Here is a 23,363-nt window from a genome sequence, read left to right as displayed (position 1 = left end):
AATAAGCAAGTTTTCTAAAAACAAATATGAAATTATGTCTGATATTTTCTCCTTACTGGGGAAAAAATGCCATAATCTAAGGAAAAGAAAGAAAAATATGTATGTGTGTATACATAGGCTTATTATATATTGGAGAGATATCTCTGGAAGTCTACATAAGAAACTGACAATACCAGTTACATTGATGTACAACAATGCTAATGTACTTAGTGCCAAGTGAACTGTATACTTAAACATGGTAAATTTTATGTTATGTGTATGTTATGTGTATTTTATCACAATGAAATGATTTAAAATCTATGTCCTATATAAAAGTAAAATAATATAATTTAAAAATTATGTATGTACAAATTTACAAATGTAAAGTGTATTTATGTCCTACCAAGCTTATATCTGGGTATGTTCCCCCTTGGAAACACAAGTAAATAAATGGGGATATATTCAAGTTAGCTCATATACCATTATACTAAGAGGGAAAAACTGGAAATAGAGTAAATATCTCCGAGTAGGGGATTGTTTAATAAAATGTACCCAGATATTATAGAATCTAATACAACTGTTAAAAAGAATACATTATGAATGGATAAATAAACTACAGTACATCTGTACAATGAAATATTATTCAGTGCTAGAAAAAATTATCTATCAAGCCACAAAAAGATATTCAGGAAATATAAATGCATATTATTAAGTGAAAGAAGCCAATCTGAAAAGGCTACATACTGTTTGATTTCAACTATATGACATTCTAAAAAAGGCAAAACTGTAGTTATGTAAAAAGGTCAGCAGTTGTCAGGGATTAGGAGGGATGCAGGACAGAGGATTTTTAGGGGAGTGAAACTATTCTGTGTAATACTATAATGATGAATGTCATCATACATTTGTCCAAATCCACAGAATGTACAGCAGGAGTGAAGCCTAATGTAAACTATAGACTTTGGGTGATAATAATATGTCAACATTGATTGTAACAAATGTACCACTCTGGTGAGGCGTGTTGATGGTATGGGAGGCTATGCATGTGCAGGGTCAGGTGATATATGGGAATTCTCTGTAGTTTCCACTTAATTTTGCTGTAAACCTAAAACTGCTCTAAAAAAACCAAAAGTCTACTTTAGAAAAAATTCTAACAGAAAAAAGAGGAAGAAATGAAAAAAAGACATTAATCTATGCTAGTTGACATGTAAAAGTTTCCATGATACACAAAAACAAGGCACACAAAGTGTTTTTTGGCAGCATCAATGCTTCTAGAGAGAGAAACTGGAAAACCCATGTAAATGTAAACATCTGTTTTAATGATTCAAAGAGCTGAGGCAGCAACAAAGCTAGTTACTTGGGTAAGTTTTCAAAGTGGGGAGAACCAAAAAGAAAGGAGCTTTTGATGCCCAGCTCATCTCCTTTCTCTGGAAGCATTTGCCAATTCTATGATAGAATTTAGAGTCTGATAATCTGGGTTTAGTTTGATCAGAGGGCCACAACTGGGGAAAGACAGATAACAGCTTTGGGTGGTCTGGAAAGCCTAATGTAAACATTGGAGAATTGAGGAACCTTAAATGTATACTCCCCTTTGAGAGAGAGTCATTGGTATATTTTGACGCTTCGTGACACAGAACACTAGAGTTTTAGATAAAAATATCTAAAACACGGAGCAAAATGTCCTGCCTTATCAACAAATTCATGAGGGGCAAGAATCATAGTAAACACTCCAAGGTTTCAGTTGAAAATCTTAGAGGGCTATGCTTCAGAAAAGGAAGCAACGAGAGACAGACTGAAGCATTCAGCCTCTACTCATTTTAATCCCTGAAAAAAATTAGGTGGAATATTTTTTTCTGCTTTACTTGCCAGGATATTATCATCTGGTGACTCTAAAAGTTTTCATACTCCATGTCTGGCATTTAATAAAAAATTACTTAAAAAGGTAGGTTCATAATGGCCAAAGTAAAAGGAAATAAACAGACACTAAAAATAGATTTGCAGGTGATCACGGTATTATGGACAAGAACTTCAGAATAACTACAATTGATATGTTCATGAACACAGTGGAAAAGATGGACATGATAGATCAGATGAATAGAAATAAAATTTCTCCAGATAATTAGAATTTATAAAAACAGATCCAATAGATGTTCTGTAATTGAAAAACATAATCTCTGAAGTTCAGAATTTAACAAATATTTTAAAAATCATATTAGAGTGCGCCTGGGTGGCTCAGTCGGTTGAGCATCCGACTTTGGCTCAGGTCATGATCTCACAGTTAGTGAGTTCGAGCCCTGTGACAGGCTGTGTGCTAACAGCTTGGAGCCTGGAGCCTGCTTCTGATTCTGTGTCTCCCTCTCTCACTGTCCCTCTCCCCCTCACGCTCTGTCTCTTTCTCTCAAAAATAAATAAACATTAAAAAATTAAAAAAAATCATATTAGAAATTGGATAATGAGCTGGAAAACAGATCAATAGACAGTACCCAATTAGAGAGGAAAAGAATATAAAATAAAGGATAGAGTACAAGAGAAATGTGGGCACAGCGGAGAGACCTATGTAACTAAAGTCCCATAAAGAAGAGAGAAAGAATGAGATTGGAACAGTACTTACAAAGATGATGACTAAGTATATTCCAAATTTGATGAAAAGCTCTAGCCCAGGAAAATCTGTAAACTATGGGAAAATGACTGAAAAGAAAACCACCCCTGGGTGTATCATAATCAAATTGCTGAAAATAAAAAAAAAAATGAAGAGAAAATCTTAAAAGGCTATAACAACAACCAAAACCAGCTCAATTAAAAATTAGGCAAAGGATTTGAGCTGACATTTATGCAAAGATGTACAAAAGGCAATAAGCACATGAAAAGATGCTCATTAAAGCACTCATTAAAGGATAAATGGAAATTGAAACTACAATAAGATATAATTTCATATCCATTAAGATGGCTACCATCACACGCACACACAGGTACACTCACACACACTCACACACAAACAGGTGTTAGCTCAGATGTGGAAAAACTGGCTTGCTTTTTGCACCATTGGTGGGAATGTAAAATGGTGCAGCCACTATGGAAAACAATACGGCAATTCCTCAGAAAACTAAAAACAGAATTATCATATAATCCAGCAACTCCACTTCTGGATATATACCCAAAAGTATTGAAGGCTTGGGTTTAAAGAGATATTTGCACACCTATGTTCATAGCAGCAATAATCACAATAGTCAAAAAGTGGAAGCGACCCAAGTATTCATCAACAGATGAATGGGTAAACAATATGTGGTATATACATGAAATGGAATATTATTCCATCCTAAAAGGAAGAGGATTCTGACATATGCTACAACATGTGCAAAACTGAAGGACATTAATGTTGAATGAAATAAGCCAATCACAAAAGTACAAATACCATAGGATCCCACTTATATGAAGTTTCTAGAGTAGTCAAATTCAGATAAAGTAGAATGGTGGCTTCCAGGGGCTACAAGACATGTAGGAAGAAATGAAAGACAGACATGTTAGAATTGTTGTGAGAACGGCAGTCATGTGAGAGCAAAGAAGGAACACAGGAGAAGGACTGGGCTTTTCCCAACAGTGGCAAATGGAGTATTTGTCAGCCTACTATGGGAAATCATTTATGAGATTACTACATGAAATAATAATGGGCCATATATAATTGATAGGATTACCCTGTAAGAAAGAGTTCTTCAACCAAAATACATTAAGTTGAATTAGCTATTCAAATCAGAAGTTTCAGGGAGTTATGATGATATTCTGAGAATAAGCAAATCTGAATTAAAAATATGAAACTATGCAAGACAAATCTGAAAAACATAATTCTATTATTGGGATTGATATATGAAGGAGATAAGGTAAAGAATAAAGGTGCTATATTGGAAAGGATTCACAAATTCATCTGGCCTCCAAAGTTGGATTATCTCCATGGGGTTCCTAAGCACTGACAGATATCTCAAAGTTTTTTCTCATTCAGTCATCCTCCTCCAAGGCGTCTCAGCAGTGTTTGACATGGCTAACCTCTATGAATATTTCTGCTTTTGTTTCTTTAAAAAACAGAACAAAATACTGGAAGCCAGTTTTCCTCTTACTGCTGACCACTGCTCAGTTTTTGTGGCTGATTCCTCTTTCTCTAAGCAGAATTTTGATGACTGAATATTGATCCTAGGAACTATACCTATGGTAATATTCCCCTTCCACTGTGTACATGTTTTCTGCCTGGTGAAATCCTGGTGGCTTCAACCACTGAGTCTATTCAGAGAAATCTTCTAGTCCTACCTCCAGTTCTGCATTTCCACCAACCCTGAGATGTCCCCATTTTGCTATATGCTCCAGGCACCTGAACTTCACATTCTGAACTAAAGTTACCATTTTAACATCCTCTACTGAAGGTAAACTCCTCTTCTCTTAATGCTCCAGATTTCAAATAATGGGGTCACTATGCATCCAAATGAAGTTCCTATAGAATCCAGTGAAGAAGGTATTGTTTCAAATCAAAGTCCTCCTCTCTCTCTCTAATGCCATCACTTTAGTTTGAGTCCTAAGTTCCCCAGCAAGTGTCAGTTTCCTGGGCTCCCACCACCAGACTTTCTCATCTTGCAGAAGTTTTTCTTTTTAAAAATAATTCTTCTTTTAAGTTCTTTAATTCCTTTTAAATTATAGTCTTCTTCATTTCCTTCTGAGCTGAAATTGATGCTATTACCAAGGCATTTCTAAACCCATTTTCAGAATTTTCTCTCCTTTAATACAAAGACAGCCCAACTGAACTATTTAAAAGTCTGAATTTTGAATTTCAAAATTCTTACACCTTATAGTGTAAGCTTGTATCACTGTATGACATCCTAAGATAAAAAGTCTAAGTTTATAAACCAGATTCATTAGGCTTTCATTCATGCTTTTTTATCTCTGAAGTGTTTTTTGAGTTGTTGTTTAGCATTCTTCTTATCAAAATATGTGGTTTCAATTGTATAAACATTTGATATAATTTGTATGTGAGGTGTTTATCAACCATGATTTATCATTTATAAAGCCTTAACAAAAAGACTGAAAGGGAAGAAACTTTCTTTGGCTTATATAATTCTTTAGGAATCTGTACTGTTAAGCAATTGAAATATAATTTTAAATGATGTCTGTAATTATAGAAATTTCTACTACTATAGGATTTTAAATTAAAATACATATATAATTTCTAAAAGTTTTGATTGTGGATACTGCCATAATTTCTTATAGATTTTTCTTTGCAGATATATCTTAATCACCATCCATTGAAAAATATCTGTTAAATTAAGAACTAATTATATTATTATCCTGAAAAATACATGTATATTATGTATATATGTGCATATAAATATGTTTATGTGTGTGTATATGTGTAATTTTAACATGTAAAATCAGTTTCTAAGTGCAGACTTAGTTCCTTAATCCATACCAATGAAAGACTTGATGCAAATACTTTCTAAAATGAGTTTAGTTTTAACATTTTCTGATTCTATTACAATCTCCAAGATGCATTTCAGGAGAAAGAATCAGCTTCAAACACTTTAATATGGAACAATGAGATTTTCAAAGATTCTTGTTGCCATTCAAATAATCTTATTTACCCTTTCCACATTCTTAAGTCTTTTTTAAAATCCATTCATCCAAACATTACATGCTTTTATCATTGAACCTCCTATTTCATTTCTTGAAAATGTCAGTGAGTACTGATGAAGGGAAAGTTCCTACTTTATGTCTGGATTTCATTTGATATCACCTTGAAATTTTAAAATGTAACCTTCAAAAGTGAATGTAACTTCATTCTCTTTCTTAAATCATGATTGTATTATAATTCCTATTAATGGTTTAGGAGAGGAATTAATACATTTATACAGTGGTTGAATGTGTTGCAAGATACAGGGAGATTATCAGTCTTTTCAGAAAGGAATATATTGTTGAATTAGGTCTCTAAAAATAAGACCTAGGAAAAGACACAATATTTAAACTCATCTTTTTGACCAAAATCACTTCATTATCATTGACCAAAAATCTGTTTCCTGAAATCCATAGTTACCAATTTTCTTCCTAACTATTTTTGTGATGTAATATAGTTAACACAAATACTACTAAATATGAATTTAAAATTACAAGGCTATTTGTAATTATAGAGTAAAATTCCCAGAACACTACTGAATTCTATATACTTAAGCATAGTAAAATAACATAGTATCTACTTGCTAGTTATTCCTGTCTCTGCAGACTTCTAGGTTGTGACCACTTTGACTTGCATTTTTTTCATGTAGCGGGCTCCTTTAAAAAAAAAAAAAGAAAATTTAAAAAATTTTAATTACTGTACTTATAAATTGACAAATGCATCTAAATGAACATAATAAGCAAGAATGGAATGTGAAGAGCTTAATCAGATGTTTTTCTAATTGTCAGATTACACATCTTAATCAGAATAATTCCACAAACACTACCATTTTAAATATTTGAGCTTTGAATATATAAATTCAGTGTGGAACAAAGAATGATAATATTGTCCAATATTCCTTCTAAAAACAATTCTGTTTCTGCGAGGAAAATTCTTTGTATAGTGATTTTCTTCCTTGTGTGTTTGATTCCTAATAACTACATAATAAATGTGAAATGTTATTTTTACCTTGTTTTTAAAAATTACAGAAACAGAATTTCTTTTAAAATATTTCATAATTTAGATTCTTACAGGTAAGAGTTGCCTTTCCTCTAATTATTTTGAATGAATAAAGTTTTATGTTCTCACTATTACACCTTCAACCCTGATTTGGTAATTCCCAGTGATCATTAAAACAAAGTGCTTTGACACTGGCACTTATTACGTGTGTGGATACTCACAGCTTAATGTGTTTGATATAGTACAATGAAAATAACCCAGCCTAGAATACCCATATGCATTTGTAATAATCAAATTTATTTTTTTAAAGTGACTTTAATGAGATTAATGCACATACGCCCATTTATTTAGTATTGTAGTTTGCACTCGATATGTTACAACCTATGGTTGACAGGGGAAATAAAGAAGAAAATGACACCTTGAAATTATTTGTTTGAATACTTAATGTAAAGGCTTCATATTTATAAAACCCAAGAATTTCGATATAATTATTAAATATGTAAGTCAGGACTATAAGGTGATGAGGGAACCTAGGGCAAGCTGAAAGGCCTCAAAGGCTCTACCCCGTACCCCCAGGTGGGATATGTGTGATATTCCTGGCTGCCCAAGAACAAAGGAAAGGAGAAAAACAAATGGGTAAGTGGTAGAGATCATAGTGCTGCAGGACTTAAGTCTCCATCACCCCTCCATAGTGATGTGGGAAACCAAAGTAGAAGGAAATGGCAGACAAAACGAAATTTCCTTCTAACCTGCAGCCCATTGACAAACACTTGAGGATGGCAGAATAAAACATTTCTCCTGGAACTCCCTACTGTCTTAATGCTAATACTTTGCTAGAGGGAAAAAATAACCTTAAGCTAGACAATAGCTAAGACTCCACTATACGGGGAGTCTTGTTTAGCATATGAAAATATCACTGAAAACTTCCCCTGGACTTTACCTCCCCCAACAACCGGTGTCTCCTCATGGTCCCAAGGCAGCTCTTCCAATTTACAGGTCCTATCCCCGTGCTTCAATAAAATCACCTTTTTGCACCAATGACATCTTCAAGAATTCTTTCTTGGCTATCAGCTCCAGACCCCATGAACCCCACAAACCCCACTGTCACCCCAAAAACCTCATCATATGGAACCTCCATTTATCAGTGGAACAGAGAAGGATTTAGTCGACACAGAGTCAGGCAGAGCCTGGTGTGTTTTAGGAGTCATAAAAGAAAGCTTTATTGATATTATTTAGTACAATTATCTAATAAAAAATTTGAAAAGGGGCATTAAAGGACTAAGAAAATATTCAAGATCTGTTTAATAAAGCCAATTGTACATGGTGACATTCAGGTACCAAAAAAATCTCTTCTTGAAATTAAGACTCTAAAAGATATTTCGGAAGATAAAAACTGTAATGAAATATATAAATAGCAATTAAAATGCTGGAGATTATGTTTATTTAATTGATGCAATTATTTACTTGTATAAAATGCATGGTTTTAAAATAAGGCTTAGCAAACCATATGTTTAGGCTACAGTAATTTTCTGATTATAAATGCAATATTGAAATGAAATAGAAATTAACAATTTTTGTAGTTATTCTTAATATTTTTGTCTTTTCATTTATACTAAAATTAAAAATGATTTACCTACCACCATTACAGGTTACATAATGAAATGCTTACAGCCTGCAATATAGTATACTGAATTCTGTAGAACTACACAGATGCAGTCTGATTCAATACCATTTAACATAGTCTAGAGTCTAGATTAGAAAACTAGAATCATCTATTGTAACTTCTTTATCTGTATAGCGGCGATAATAATTAACCTTAAGTGTCTCACAAATAGTTTTTAAAAAAATAATATAAAGTAAAGTAAGTTTTTAGTAGCTAAGCATACAACTTAGGAGATCTGTCTTTGCTATTATTTTGTTTTATTGTAACAAGTAAAATTATAAGCTTAAAATATACTATTCTAGTGCCTAAAAAAGTGATATATACTTTAAAATAAATTATTATATTATTGTTTTCTGTTTCCTTCTTGCTACTTTGTTGGAAATAAAAATTGTCCCTCTACTTCAGGCAGATTCCCTTTCAATATAATGAAAAAAAGTCTGAATTATTAATATTATTATTACAGTTATATTATTATACTATATGATCCCATAGTATAGTATGCTATACTATACTATTATAATAGTTATATCATTATATTATTATAGTATAATATATAGTTACGTTATTTTGAGAATGAGTAGATTTGCTTTTGTTATTTGCAAATCACTGGAATTGGGCCTTGCCATGGCTAGCTGGGCATGCACACTCAGCAGGAAATGGAAACAATGTTAGGAGGACACACACTCTTTTAAACACAGTATTTTATTTTACTTCTATAAATGACCTAATATACTTAGTTACAGATAAAACCACATTTTAAAAGCTGATGTTGAAGGGGAAAAAAGGAACTCTTTGGTTATAATAGAGACTAGCATACCAGCCTTGATGGCAACCTTTTACTAAATAACTTAAAATGCTTAAAAGAGAAAGAATTTTCCAGTGTGTGTGTGTGTGTGTGTGTGTGTGTGTGTGTGTTTTGTTTTTTGTTTTCTGTTTGTTTGTTTTTTTCCCAGCACTATCACTGTCCCAGTTGGTGCACTGTATGTTTGGCTAAGTGCCTGAGCCTCAGGTTAAAGTCCATTTTAAAAGACTTAGTGCAAGAGCTTACATATGGAAGCATTGTGTGCAAGTCTTTTGGAAGGTTTCTTGCTTCAGGGTACACTCATTTTTCGGTATTTCTGGTTTCCAGTTTTTCAGTCAACAGTCTGGCAATATAATCTACTCACTCAGTGCCTAAACTGTATGTAAAGGATGACAAAAACAATCCATGTTATGCATTAAATGGATGCTAATTATCACTAGCTAGTGCTCCTTATTACACCCCTTTTCTTCCCAAACTGTCCATATCTTTTGATAGTCTGAGCTGCACTAACCCCAATTTGACCTGCATTTTCAACTTGCTACTCAAAAGTACAAAGTGCATATGAAAAGTCCTTAAAGTATGGGTTACTACTTAAAATACAGCCTGGGGGGGCAAGTCTATATTCAGTTATGCTCTAGCCAGTGCGTCTCACTCTGTAGAGGCTGTAATATTTAACAAGTACTGATACAGCCTTTGAGCTATGACTATGCAGTAAACAGGCCAGATTTGGATGCTAAGCACTACAACTCCCAGCTTCACATTTCAATTATATTTAAATGATATTGCCTAATATAAGTGTTTAAATGTTCATTAAAATTAACCTTTCGTATCGAGAGGGCACGGTGGGTATTCTTGACAACACTAAAATTTTAGACATAGGTTTCCAACTACTACTGGATAAATGAAAATTCAGAGGGTTTGAAATGTCAAGAATGCTGTGAAATAGATACTGAATTGGCTAAGAAGTTTAACTCTGTCTCATGGTTAATGTTCTCTTAGTGTTTCTGTGATGTGATTACTAATAGTAATTAACTATTTAATGCCAGTAATGCCAGCTAATGAGGTACAGACTCTGCTTATCACAGAAACTTGATAATATCAACCCAGGAAAGACTTATGTGGCAGGGAACAAACTTAGGTTGAATTACAAGGTTAAAACAAATTTGAAATACCCACAGTCTGTTTTAGGAGGAATTTCATCACAGCCCTCCTTAGCAAGTGAAGGTATTTTGAAGGTCATCAGTATCTTTAGCAAACTCAGGATTTGTTGTCACACTTGCAAGTATCAACCTATAAGAATTCTAGGGGGAAGGCTTTCCAGAAAGCATGAGACCATACACTTAAAACTGGATTTGTGAGACCTGAGTGGAGCAAAGGATGTCTTAGTAGTGGCACTGTACGTCATTTGACTTTAAAGAAGAGCCTGCAAGTTCAGATATGAAGGCTTTTCAGAAACCAGAGGGCAAAACAGAATTTCCAGTATGAGACTAAGGCCTTCTAGATATCCTACCTGTGTAGGCTCTCAGATAAATTATGAATAAACCCTAGAAGAGCTGATCATCGAGGGGCAGTGATCCAAAGCAGATTTAAGTATAAACTGAGCCAGGATATGTTAGAAGTGCACACATTTTGCTACAGGAGCTGGGGTGGCGGGGCACTCGGCACAATCTGGAAGTATCTGGAAGGCTCTGACTCGGTGATCAGTCAGTAACTTAGATGCCCTGAGCATTTTATACATTTTATTAGATTTTAATTGAATTTCAATTTATAAAACCAAGATTCTTTAAGTTTCTTCCCTGTATATGTATTACTTTGAAGGCCAATAAAAAGACCAAATATGACAGCGCCTTGTGAATCACTATAAGCCTTTGTGTTCCTTTTATATTTACTCCCCTCTTCAAATCCCTTAAACTCTTCAGGGGGGAGGAGGAGGAATAGACAAGCATAGAACTGCTGATATTTGGGGTTTAATTTGTTACCATAGTATGGTCTGTTCTTCCTTTCTCATATAATATAAAAGTTCACAGGTGAGACAGACAGTAGACAATGGAATACAAAAAGCCAAAATTGCTTGGAAGGCAATAAACTGAGCACTTTAAACTGGAATAAAAAGAGAAGACCTTTTGCAGTATATTGGATCATAAGTATTTAGATGTGTTCCCTTCCCACCCCTCTTATTTCCATGGGAGGAATAAACCACCGATGCTGGGTTTGGCTCTGTGACTTGCTCTAGTCAATAGAACAGGTGCAAGTAATGGTGGACCAGTTCTGATTCTAGCCCTTAAAAGGCCTTATGTGTTTCTGTTCATACTGTTACACCTCTGCCATGTATAAAAACTATAAAATGAACATGTTCAGATTAGCCCACTGGTCCCAGGAGGAAAATGAGAAATATATGGAGCACATTGTAGAGCAGAAGCATCATAGAGATCAGCTGACTTCCATCTGACCTCCAGGCATGAACAAATCAGCAGAGGCACTGAGTGAAGCCCAGGCTGCCTTGACAGATCCCCAGCCAACCCCCAGACACTTGGGCTAAAAAAATGTTCATTATTGCATGCCACTGAGATTTTGTTGTTTGTTATGCAGTATTACTGTAGTAATAGCTAACTGATACATCTCAGATAAGGTGGTCAAGGAAGGCCTCACTGAGAAGGTGACAATTAAGCAGACACCTAAGGAATGAGAGAGACCTCTTTATGTAAACAGCTGATAATTAAATTCCAGGAAGAAAGATCAACATTAAAAAAGACACTAATGCATGTGGCATACTTTGAGGAACTAAATAATGGCCAGTATGCCTGAGCCTAATCAGCATAAAGGAGAGTAAACCAAGAATAGATTGAGACATAAGGAGGTGACAGGTCAGATGTTGTATACCCTGGTAGGAAATTAATTTTTAAAAATTTCAAGAGCCAATAGGATCTTTAGGTTATCTGTTTAAGGCTTGCTTAGAAGTGGAAAATGAGTTAGAAGAGAAGACAAGAAATACTTGAAAATGTACTTACAAAAAAAAAAAAGAAAATGTACTTACATAGCAAGCACATTGGTTTTACTTTAATTTTGTGCATTATATGCACAGTTGATCCTAGAACAACATGCATTTGAACTTACATTGCACATGTAAGTGTGGGTCCACTTACATGAGGCTTTTTAACAGTACAGTACTGTAAATGTATTTTCTCTTCCTTATGATTTTCTAGTAATATTTTCTTTTCTCTAGCTTCCTTGTTGGGAGAATACAGTCTATAACACATATAAAACACAAATATGTGTTCATCAACTATGTTATTTTAAAAAAAATTTAATGTTTATTTATTTTTGAGAGAGAGAGAGAGAGAAAGAGAGACAGAGTGTAGGGGAGGAGGGGCAGAGAGAGGGAGACACAGAATCCGAAGCAGTCTCCAGGCTTTGAGCTGTCAGCACAGAGCCCGAGGTGGGGCCCGAACTCACAAGCCATGAGATCATGACCTGAGCCGAAGTCCGACGCTTAACTGAGCTACCCAGGCACCCCTACTAATGTTATTGATAAGGGTTCAATTCAACAGTAGGCTACAGTAGTTAGGTTTTTGCAGAGTCAAAAGTTATATGCAGATTTTTGACTGCATGGGAGTGGGGAGTTGGTGTCCCTAATCCCCACACTGCTGAAGGGTCAACTGTATATATAGCAGCTTTGAGTGCTGATGGAGATCAGAGGTCCTTTCACATTTCCACTGCTACTGCTACCTGACAAGCCTAGTATGACAGATAATCTCGGACCAATCTTATAGAATGCTTTGCTGATCTCTCAGCCTACTTTTATTGGCCTAAAGTGTGTGTGTGTATATATATACACACACATATATATATACACATATATATATACACACACATATATATATATACACATATATATACACACACACACATATATATATATAATATATATATATATATATATATATATATATATATATTTTACCCAGTGGTATCTTTATGGCACCACTGCTTTCTTATAATATTCCATTGAACCACGTAGTCCAGCAGAGTATATAATGTGCAGTAAAGAATACAAAAGAATAGGGGCGCCTGGGTGGCTCAGTCGGTTAAGCGTCCGACTTCAGCTCAGATCATGATCTCACAGTCTGTGAGTTCGAGCCCCACATCAGGCTCTGTGCTGACAGCTCAGAGCCTAGAGCCTGTTTCGGATTCTGTGTCTCCCTCTCTCTCTGACCCTCCCCCGTTCATGCTCTGTCTCTCTCTGTCTCAAAAATAAATAATAAATAAATAAATAAATGTTAAAAAAAAAAGAATATAAACAGGCCATTGTAACTACATTTTACTGGCATCTCACATTGTCCTGACTGGGGTTTTATTGCTTTTTGTCAGCCCTAAAGCTATTGTCTGCTTCTTCACTGGTTTCTAGGACTGTAGCTTTAGCTACCTCCAAAACAATAATAAAGTCTAGAGATGACTTTCTAAAACATTTCATCATGCATGCTTGACTTTGGGGAACAAGGGTGAGGAAACGGAGAACTAGCATTTACTGAGTACATATTCTGTTACAGATATTATCCTAAGTGGCTAGAGACGATATTTCTCTCAGATTGGTTTCCCCCTGCAGCAGATTCTGCATAAGGCATAGATTAGAGAATAAATGCTTTATTTAGGAGGCAATCCTATGAAACACCAGTTTAAGAGTAAAGAAGTGAAACAAGGAAGGGAAGAAAGCCAGTAAGTGGTGTTTAATGAAGCCAGTGCCACTCTGGGCAACTTAAGCTGTATCTGTATGGAATATATGTCAGGTGGGTATGGGGTGGGTGGTGAGGAAGGTAAGCTATTTATTCCCTCACTCCCATCTGTCAATGACTGAATCTGCACTGGGAGGCATCCACTCCTATGTACTTCCAGGCTGCACTGAACACTTGCTGGAAGAATGTTCTCAAGAGGATTCAACAGTGTTTGCACTTAGATACCATGGGCACACAGTAGAATGTTAAGGATCAAGAGGACATGGATGGGTCCCCCGCAGCTACAGAAACTTTTTCTTGTTTATTCTTATTTTTTTAATTTTTAAAGTTTATTTAAATCCAAGTTAGTTAACATATTGTATATTAATAATTTCAGGAATAGAATTCAGTATACCCAGTGCTCATCCCAACAAGTGCCCTCCTTAATGCCCATCACCCATTTAGCCCATCCCCCTACCCACCCCCCCTCCAGCAACCCTCAGTTTGTTCTCTGTATTTAGGAGACTCTTATGGTTTGCCTCCCTTTCTATTTTTATCTTTATCTTACTTTTCCTTCCCTTCCCCTATGTTCATCTGTTTTGTTTCTTAAATTCCACATATGAATTATGTCACCATTTTACAGAGGCTTTTCCTGATCACTTAATTTAAAAATACAAACCCCAGTTCTCTGTCATTTGTTCCTTTCCTTCTAAGCCTATATCACAATTGTTCACTATTTTTTCTTAAACTAAAATCAAATGATTACAACTTTAATGTTTATTTATTTTTGAGAAAGAGAGAGACAGACAGAGCGTGAGTAAGGGAGGGGTAGAGAAAGAGGGAGACACAAAATCTGAAGCAGGCTCCAGGCTCTGAGCTGTCAGCACAGAGCCCAATGTGGGGCTCAAACCCACTAACCAACCATGAGATCATGTCCTGAGCTGAAGTCGGATGCTTAATCAACTGAGCCACCCAGGAGACCCACAATATATTTCTGTATTTGTCCCTAGTATGTGAGCATATCAAGGTCAATAATGGAGTTCGTTTTTTGTTCAAAGACATCTAGTACAAAGTAGGAACACAGTATTTGCTGAATCTATTATTGAATGACAGCTCTATGAAGTAGGTAGTGTGATCTTCATTACTGACTGGGAATACTAGGGCCATATTGGTGGTGACAGTATTCCAATCCAGGATGGTCTGACATAAAATCCCGTACTGTGATAATGATACCATGCTGTTTTTCTATTTCTTGCCTCAGAAAATTCAATTATTTCCTATTTCCTGCATCATTAAATTTAAATTCCTCTGCCTAACTTTCAATTCCTTCTATAATCTGGCTAGTTAGATTATTCGTGCGTCTTAAAAAAATTGTGCATAAATACATTATAGGATGAATGAAATGTTGCTTAAAGCCACATGTAAAAATGACTTACAGGCTGCTTATTGTCAATAACTAGCTTAATATGAGAAAACAGTGTGATCTGGCCTCCAGAAAGTCCAATATAAAAGGCTAAATGAGAGGTGCCTGGATGGCTCAGTTGGTTAAGCGTCCCATTCTTGATTTCAGCTCAAGTCATGATCTGAGCATTGTGGGATCAAGCCTCATTGGGTTCTATACTAGGCATGGGGCCTACTTAGGATTCTCTCTTCCTCTCCCTCTGCCCCTTACTCATTTGCACACACACATGCTCTCTCTCTCTCTCTCTCTCTCTCTCTCAAAAAAATAAAAATAAAAATAAAGGCTCAGTGAATGTAAATATAATATTTAGAGCAGCCAAAGGAAGGGTGTGAGTGCTGGTGGAATGCAACACTGTTTCTGAGGCCAAAATGACTGGAACTCAAAGTAACTAATGATAGAACAGCAAATTCCTTTTATCCATGCATAGGTAAGCGATTTTGCTTTAGATAGTTGGGCCTGAACGAAAACCATACAACTATACAAGCAAAACAGAATCAGGAAGGATGAAGCCAAAAAATAAGAGAATAAAAAAAATACCCACAATGTATTCCTACTTATATTTGCTAAGAATGTATAGATGCTTTCATTTGCATGATCTCATTTAAGCCTTAGGACAAGGACATCAATATGGCTGTAAGACCTGACAAAAGCAAGAAAATAATTTAACATTCAGTCTTGCAGTAAAGAAGCAACTGAGCACTAGAGTAAAAATTCATATAAGAAATAACTAGGTGGTAATATAACCAATTTTTTTTTTTGAGGAAAGATGTTGTAGAATGCATTGATTGATCAAAATATGTGAAGTATTTTCCCATGCTATCAGGCTCCTTCTGTAGGTGCCTCCTCTCATGGGAGGATTATAGCTCCTGCCCCAGCAATGTTAGCCCAGGCCGTGTGACTCACTTTGGCTAATAGAATATAAGCCATGGGAAAGCTTTACACCAGCTTGTGCTACACATACTCGTGCTATGTGCTGTCCGTGGCAAACCCTAGCTACAAGCTCCATGTTTCTTTCTAGATTCTGCAACAAAGAGAAGGCAGAGCTGAGCCCCAGCCAATATGTAGCCAACGTGTAATGGTGGTGAAAAATAAATTTTTGCTATTTTAAACACTAAGGTTTGGGGTTATTACTGGAATGGTAAAAGTTGTGTGAGAAGAAGTAGGTAAAAGTGTCCTTCTAATTCTGGGAAAATTTACAAATTAAAAATTGAGATCATGAAGAAAACCACTTTCTATTCATAATTTTGAGTTTAACGTAGGAAAAATTTATAAATGACATTAAAAGTGCTTATAATATTTAAAAAAATTGACATATGAGGGCATAAGAACATGTGATTCCAAACAAAATGAGAAATGAATTATTGAGTTGTAATGTGATGGGGAACAGAGTATGCCACTTTGGCATGTTAATTATTTTGAATTAAAGTTACTTCAGAACAGCTGGTACAAAAAAGACACTCCGACTCTCCTTTGTCTCCCGAAAGCAGGAAATAAACTTTCTCATGTGAAAGGTACCCTCACTGAACCAGAAGAGTGGAAGGTCTTCTTACACCCAAAAATAGGGAATTATAGGGCTCAGGAGGCAGTACAAACAAATCTTGTTACTTCTTCACTAATTTACTACCCTAAGCCCAAACCTCTTTGTCAGTTCTTTACAAATGTATTCTTTGTCTATCCTTTCTTTTGTCTACAAAATTAAATTCATTTTTCCCCTGTTAATTTGTCTATGTCAATTTAATTACTAGGCCAGACAAAGCACTTGCAGGGGAAGAAAGGGAAAGTTTCCTGCCCCTATACATGTTTATTTGAAATGTGTAGGAGAATTTTATTTACTTGGTTAACAATAGTACTGTGATGCCTAAAAGAACTTAAAATATACTACATTTATACATTTAATTGATTACATTTGCAAGAGTGGTTTAAGTGCTTAGGGAGGTTTTGCATGTTACATCACAGCTTGAAGAACGTAATTGAGGAACATAAAATGTATTAGATTTATGAAGAAAATAAAAATGTTTTAAAAATTTAATAGATTTTAAATAATAAAGTTTTAAACTAATTGGTAAAATGTACCAGATTTATAAATAGAGGAAGATTTGTATGTTTAGCTTTAAAAAAAAGTACTGAAAAGCCAGGTTTAAATGTAAAAAAAATTTAACTTATAAAATAAAAATTAATTTAAAATTGCAAATAGCCATAAATAGTCTTGACTGTGCAGAAAAGTCTTCCTATAATATTAAAACCTCACAATAACAGAAGTCACTATGAAGCAGTACCATATTTCCCATTTTATAGATGAGGAAATAGAGGCATAGAGGAATTAAAGTTGCCCAAAGCCAAAATTATGGTAATTTACTCGATTTAATAATTCCACAAATTGCAAAATAGCTTTCAAAGGCTTCCTAAAATGTACTTTGTTCTTTTTTGTACCTTTAAAATATTAATGCGTGTTTACTTATAAAAGTTTTCTAAACTGTCAGGTTTAAATGAAGTACTAGCTATTACAGATATTTGCATATTGGAAGAAAATTATTCTGTCTGATTTTTCTGTTGACAATTAAAAAAAGTAAAAAAAGAGAGAAAACATAAAAAGGAAAAGAAAGAAAAAACTTCTTAAAAGACTGGCATTGAATGAATCTTTTTGCTTCCTGGAAGAAAGGCAACAGTGGAAAAGCACAAGCTACAAATTTTGGTAGTCAGTTTCAAGGAAGCTCATTAATTCTGATCCTAAATTCTTAAAGGGTGTTAATTTGTTGATTTATGTACCTTTTAACCAAGAATACCTCTAAATAAGAACATAACCAAATCCTTTACTTTTTCAAGTTTAAGAAGAAATGGAAGAACTTTTGATAAATCAAACAAAAGTGATTGTCAGATGCATGATCACCTCTATACTTTTATATTGATAGCCTTTTGTGATAAATCAGTGTCATTAGTTAAAGAACAAGTCTCACAATGAAGTTTATTTTACCATATGCATTATACACGTGAGACATAGGCACACACACACACAAACACATTTATACCATCTTGAGGATCTGAAACATTTACATAATCTGTTGTATGATTCCCTTATATCAGAAATTTCAATTTATTCTTACATAGGTATATAAATATGTAACTAGTGTGCTATCATAAAAGACTCTAAAGTTATGGTATCCTTGGGTAAACAAGCTAAGAAGTGCAAATTTAAGATTAAAAAATAACCTTCTCAATTCTCATATTTCCATATAAAATTTGTCTAGATTTAACATTGAAATTTTAAAATACAGCACCAATTTTATGAAACAAAGGAAAATAAGATTTATTTGTTTTTGTTTTGAAGCATTAAACAACTAGAAAAAGTAATTATGTGGTCTTAACCATGTGTAATCTTTTTAAAATAAATATATATTTTAAAATTTTATTTAAGAGAGACAGAGAGGGGCGCCTGGGTGGCGCAGTCAGTTAAGCGTCCGACTTCAGCCAGGTCATGATCTCGTGGTCCGTGAGTTCGAGCCCCGCGTCAGGCTCTGGGCTGATGGCTCAGAGCCTGGAGCTTGTTTCCGATTCTGTGTCTCCCTCTCTCTCTGCCCCTCCCCCGTTCATGCTCTGTCTCTCTCTGTCCCAAAAATAAATAAACGTTGAAAAAATAAAAAAAAAAAAATAAGACAGACAGAGAGCACATGCACAAGTGGGGGGGAGGGGCTGAGAAAGAGAGAGACAGAGACAGAGAATCTCAAGCAGGCTCCACCCTCAGCTAAGAGCCCTATGTGGTGCTCCATCCCACAACCTTGGGATCATGACCTAAACCAAAGTCAAGAGTCAGACGCCCAACTGATTGAGCCACCAAGATGCCCAACCATGTGTAATCTTTAAAAATGATGCGAGGAGAGACTCATTTCACTGAGATTTTACAAGATAAAATAAATCAGGACAAGGTAAAAATAAAATGGGGTTGGTAAATCTGAGGTATTATTCATCTAAAACTTTTGGTATTTTCTCTTCAGAATCTTGCAGGGTCTCACAAGCACTAAAAAAACATTAAATAATTAAAGGCTGGATTGGATGGATCCAATCGCTGATGGATCAGTGAACCAGGGATTGGCCACCTCAAGCACTTTGCTTAATGATGGTGTAGGTAATACATAACTAGAAATATAAATGATGTCTATGCAATAACCATTGCAATTGATCCTAGGAGTAAAAGAAAAACATGTCTGGATAATGCTTGCCATAAAGCTGCTCACCCTTTCCTCACTGTTAGTGAATTTTTTTAATACAAAGGTCATTATGGCTATTAAGTACATATTATACTATGCCGAGAATACTGCCTACATTTCACATATCATCAGAAATATTCATCTCAATAATAAGTTTCCCAAGTGATATAATTATTTGTTTAATCAAAAATCTTTTTTTTTTTTGCATTATTTATAATCTTTAAGTTCACCTCTCTATCATACTCAGTCTTGATATCCTTCGATATGCACTGCGGTTCTTAAAAATTGGTAAATATAGCCTTTGAGCCAAGAATGAAAAAGTGAGCTTTTAATAGTCACTTTTCCGTTTTTCCTCTTTCCAATTAATTTTATAATAAGTTTAGTTAAGAGTTTGCCTGAAGGGGAAAAAAAAAGCCTGAAAAACTAAAAGCCTTAGAAAAAGCTTAAAAATCATTCTGTGGCCAATGATGCAGGAACTATTTATTGTTCCACCATAGATTATCCTTGGTAATACTGTCTAGCCAAAGTATTATTAATAACAGGATGCCAGCAGAAATGTTGCTGATCACAAAAGCTGTCATATTCACTGTCATCTGCAGTGCTTGGCTCCATAAGAGAGCAGTAAGAATTAATGCCCATTTTGACATGTTCTATCTTGCCTGACAGTAAACTGATAGGCATGTGACATGTCAAATACCAGAGGTGAAAATATATTCTTGATTAAACATGGTGTGTGATGACCCATGAATACATAGGTAACATTAGTCACTCTTCAGGATGCAGCCAAATGGCAGAACTAGTCACATATATTTACACATTGAAAATCAAGAAGGAAGTATTTAGCTTTGGTCTTGATGACAGGATGTTCGAACTCACACAAACTAAAGCAACACGATGCCTGGTTTGGGGGCATTTGTTATAAAAAATGTAAATTAACTTAAAAACAGAATTTAGAGCAAGACTTTCTGCACTTTGTACCATATGGATACACCATCAGTTCAAGTAGTTAAAATATGCAAAATGTCATCCTTCTTTTGGCCTGTACAATACTGAGGATGCCATTTTAGAATCTTTAAGTACAGATACCCTCTGTGTACCAATTTGAAAATAAATTAAGCCAACTCTTTCTAAAATAGCATGCTCCAATTAAACCTTTTTCTTTAATAGAACCAGAGAATCTTCCAAAGGGGCTAGAATACATTCCTTGGTTTCAGAACCTTTATTTAATAGAAACAATTACTTATTCTACATATAAAAACAGCCTCATGTGGATCAGAGTTTTAGAGGTTATGGGTCCATCAACAAACTCCAAGGAACATGAATTCATATATATTCCACTGGCTTTAACATGCTATCAATGTAATGACTTTCTTTTTCATTTTAGCATGGGAGATAGATGAAACAACAAAAATTGAAGTGTGTGTATTTTTTTAATGCAGATTTATTCTGCTATTCATTAATTAACTCATTTAATAAGTAAGTTTATAGCAAGCATCCCCATGTGCCAGGCACTAGGCTGAGCACTGGTGATGCAGATGCAATGGAGGCACCATCTCTATCTCTACAGAACTAAGAATCTAGTGAAGCAAACTTCACAACACTACATTCTATCCAAAGTATTTCTGCTTTTGGTGGGTATTTTACACTAACTTTATTCCAATAAACCTGAAACATTTAAACTGCATTGGGTTATTCTCTTAATATATACTTCTTGGTTCTTTTTTTAAAATTTTTTTTTAACGTTTATTTATTTTTGAGACAGAGTGAGACAGAACATGAACGGGGGAGGGGCAGAGAGAGAGAGGGAGACACAGAATTTGAAACAGGCTCCAGGCTCCGAGGTGCCAGCACAGAGCCCGACGCGGGGCTCGAACTCACGAATCGCGAGATCATGACCTGAGCAAAAGTCGGACTCTTAACCGACTGAGCCACCCAGGCGCCCCTTCTTGGTTCCTTTCAATGCAACATTTGATTTGACAGTTTAGAGAAGAAGTTTCTGGAGGCTTTGTCTACACCTTTATCCATGATTTTAAAGCCAAAAGTACCATTAAAAAATAATAATTTGAACCAAATGCAAATCACCTGTCATTTTGCAGCCAGGGCTGCAATGGGTCAGAAGTCAAGGATGCCAGACATTAATAATAGAGAGGGAGCCAAAATGGGACATAGAAAAGTCATGAGCTCCAAACTGCAGTGGATACCTCCTGGGAATCATTTGACCAGTGAAAATTCTTTCTCTCTGGTAATGGCTGTAGTACACAATGCAGCATGACCCTGGACTTGGGGGACAGAGAATTGACTCAAACTGACTGGTCGTATCATTTCTCTGTTTACAAATAAAACATGAAATGGGGGAGATGGTGATTTTTAATCTTTGGATCTGAGTCACATTAATGCTGTCACTTGAGAGAGAATAGCCATGAATCCTAACTGAATTCCCTAGAATTTTGTAGGTCCCTGTCTTTTCTTTGTTTTGTTTTGTTTTCCCCTCTTCTTTCTTTTTTACTTGAGTGAGGAAGTTGAATGTATCAAGTTACTAGATGATTTCCCCCCCTGGGGCTAGCACTGCTATTCTATGAAGTAATGGAACCAACCTCATAGTAGGTAGAAATCTCTCGTGGCCTCACTGCTTTACTCTGGTTTTCCATCCAATGGTGTGGGGAAGGACATGAAGATGCCAGGTTAATATGGGTTTCTGTTAGCCAGCAGAAAAATGGGAAGTACTCACAAGTATAACAAGATGTTCAAATACAGAATTCAGTAGACGCAGAAAGATAAACACGATATTCCAAAGCCAAATCTGTGTACAGAATTTACAAAAGAATAATAATAGCAAATCATTATATAGTGTTTACTGTATGCCAGCAATTGTTCTAAGAACTTTATATATGTTAACTAATTTAATCCTTACCATTGTCTTCAATGAACAAAGTGAGGGACAGAGAGATTAAGTAATTTCCCTGAGTCACACATCTAGTTAAGCAGTAAAGCTGTTACTGAACACAGGTAGCTTGGCTACAGGATCTGTATTGTAAACTACTCCCAATTGTTCTATGCTACCTAATTTCAGGTTCTGCAACTTTTGGATATCCCAGCCAAATCAATAATTTATAAGGGATCAAAATATTGAAAGAGAAAGAGTTTATGAAAAGATTTCTTTGGAGAAGCTACTGGCATTTATGAATACTTTCCCCACCCAGGGGTAAGGATTCTTGATGTTCCTTCCATCACTTCAGGCTTGCTGAGTGAAGCATCTACGGAACCGTTCAGAGAGCTTGAAATATAGTCTCTGCAGTTGGAAACACACAAGACTGGTATTTGACTCATGCTCAGAGTGAGAATGCAGCATGTACAGCAGTTTATGGGAGGCTACATGGCTACCTCAGGATCTGTATGCATGCCCAACTTTTGAGCAAGAGATGTGTAAGTGTACCTGTCCATTGAAGTAGGGCACACAAAAGAGAGAACTCAGGTGGGGTCATCTTTGTTTATGTCCAATATGGCTGCCTAGAAGGACAGATGAACCCTGAGGCAATAACCTGGAAGCAAATTCTGAATTCCTAGGAATTGCAGAAGATGTTGCAAAGACAGAAAAGAGATGTTTCTGCAAAGACTAGGGAGAAGTTCTGCCAGTGAAGCAATTTGCCAAAGAAAAACCATGGAAATAACTACCCAAATAGTTACTTTTAACCTCTAGCCAAGCAAGATCTTCCATGTCACTTAAAGTTTCTCCACTTCCTTTTTTGGTCTTAAGAGGTTCTGACCACACCCACTTGCCTAAAGTCAAAAAACAGCTACAAATGGACTGGGATGTGAGGGAAGAAAAATCTTAAACTTGAATGAAGATTAAAGCATTAATCAATAATTTGTACTGACATAGTCTAATGACAAAATTGAGGTTGT

The 23,363-nt window shown here is 35.4% G+C and overlaps 1 protein-coding gene across 8 annotated transcripts in view; it reads right to left on the bottom strand.

Annotated features, from left to right (window-relative positions):
* The window catches only part of LRRC7 (leucine rich repeat containing 7), a 550,975-nt gene that overhangs the window by 400,060 nt on the left and 127,552 nt on the right, over nt 1-23,363 (bottom strand). Inside the window, exon 3 of one of the 8 annotated variants that reach the window (XM_053214212.1) lies at nt 6,204-6,279. The exons of the other annotated variants lie outside the window; for them this stretch is intronic. Coding sequence (XP_053070187.1) covers nt 6,204 — 1 coding nt within the window. The 5' untranslated portion in view covers nt 6,205-6,279. The remainder of the gene's footprint in view (nt 1-6,203; nt 6,280-23,363) is intronic. 8 annotated transcript variants of the gene reach the window in all.

The sequence above is a fragment of the Acinonyx jubatus genome, chromosome C1, assembly GCF_027475565.1.
Source record: "Acinonyx jubatus isolate Ajub_Pintada_27869175 chromosome C1, VMU_Ajub_asm_v1.0, whole genome shotgun sequence".
Taxonomy (NCBI): Eukaryota; Metazoa; Chordata; class Mammalia; order Carnivora; family Felidae; genus Acinonyx; species Acinonyx jubatus.
The sequence above is the reverse complement of the archived record's forward strand: the minus strand, read 5'-3'. Positions and strand labels throughout refer to the sequence as shown.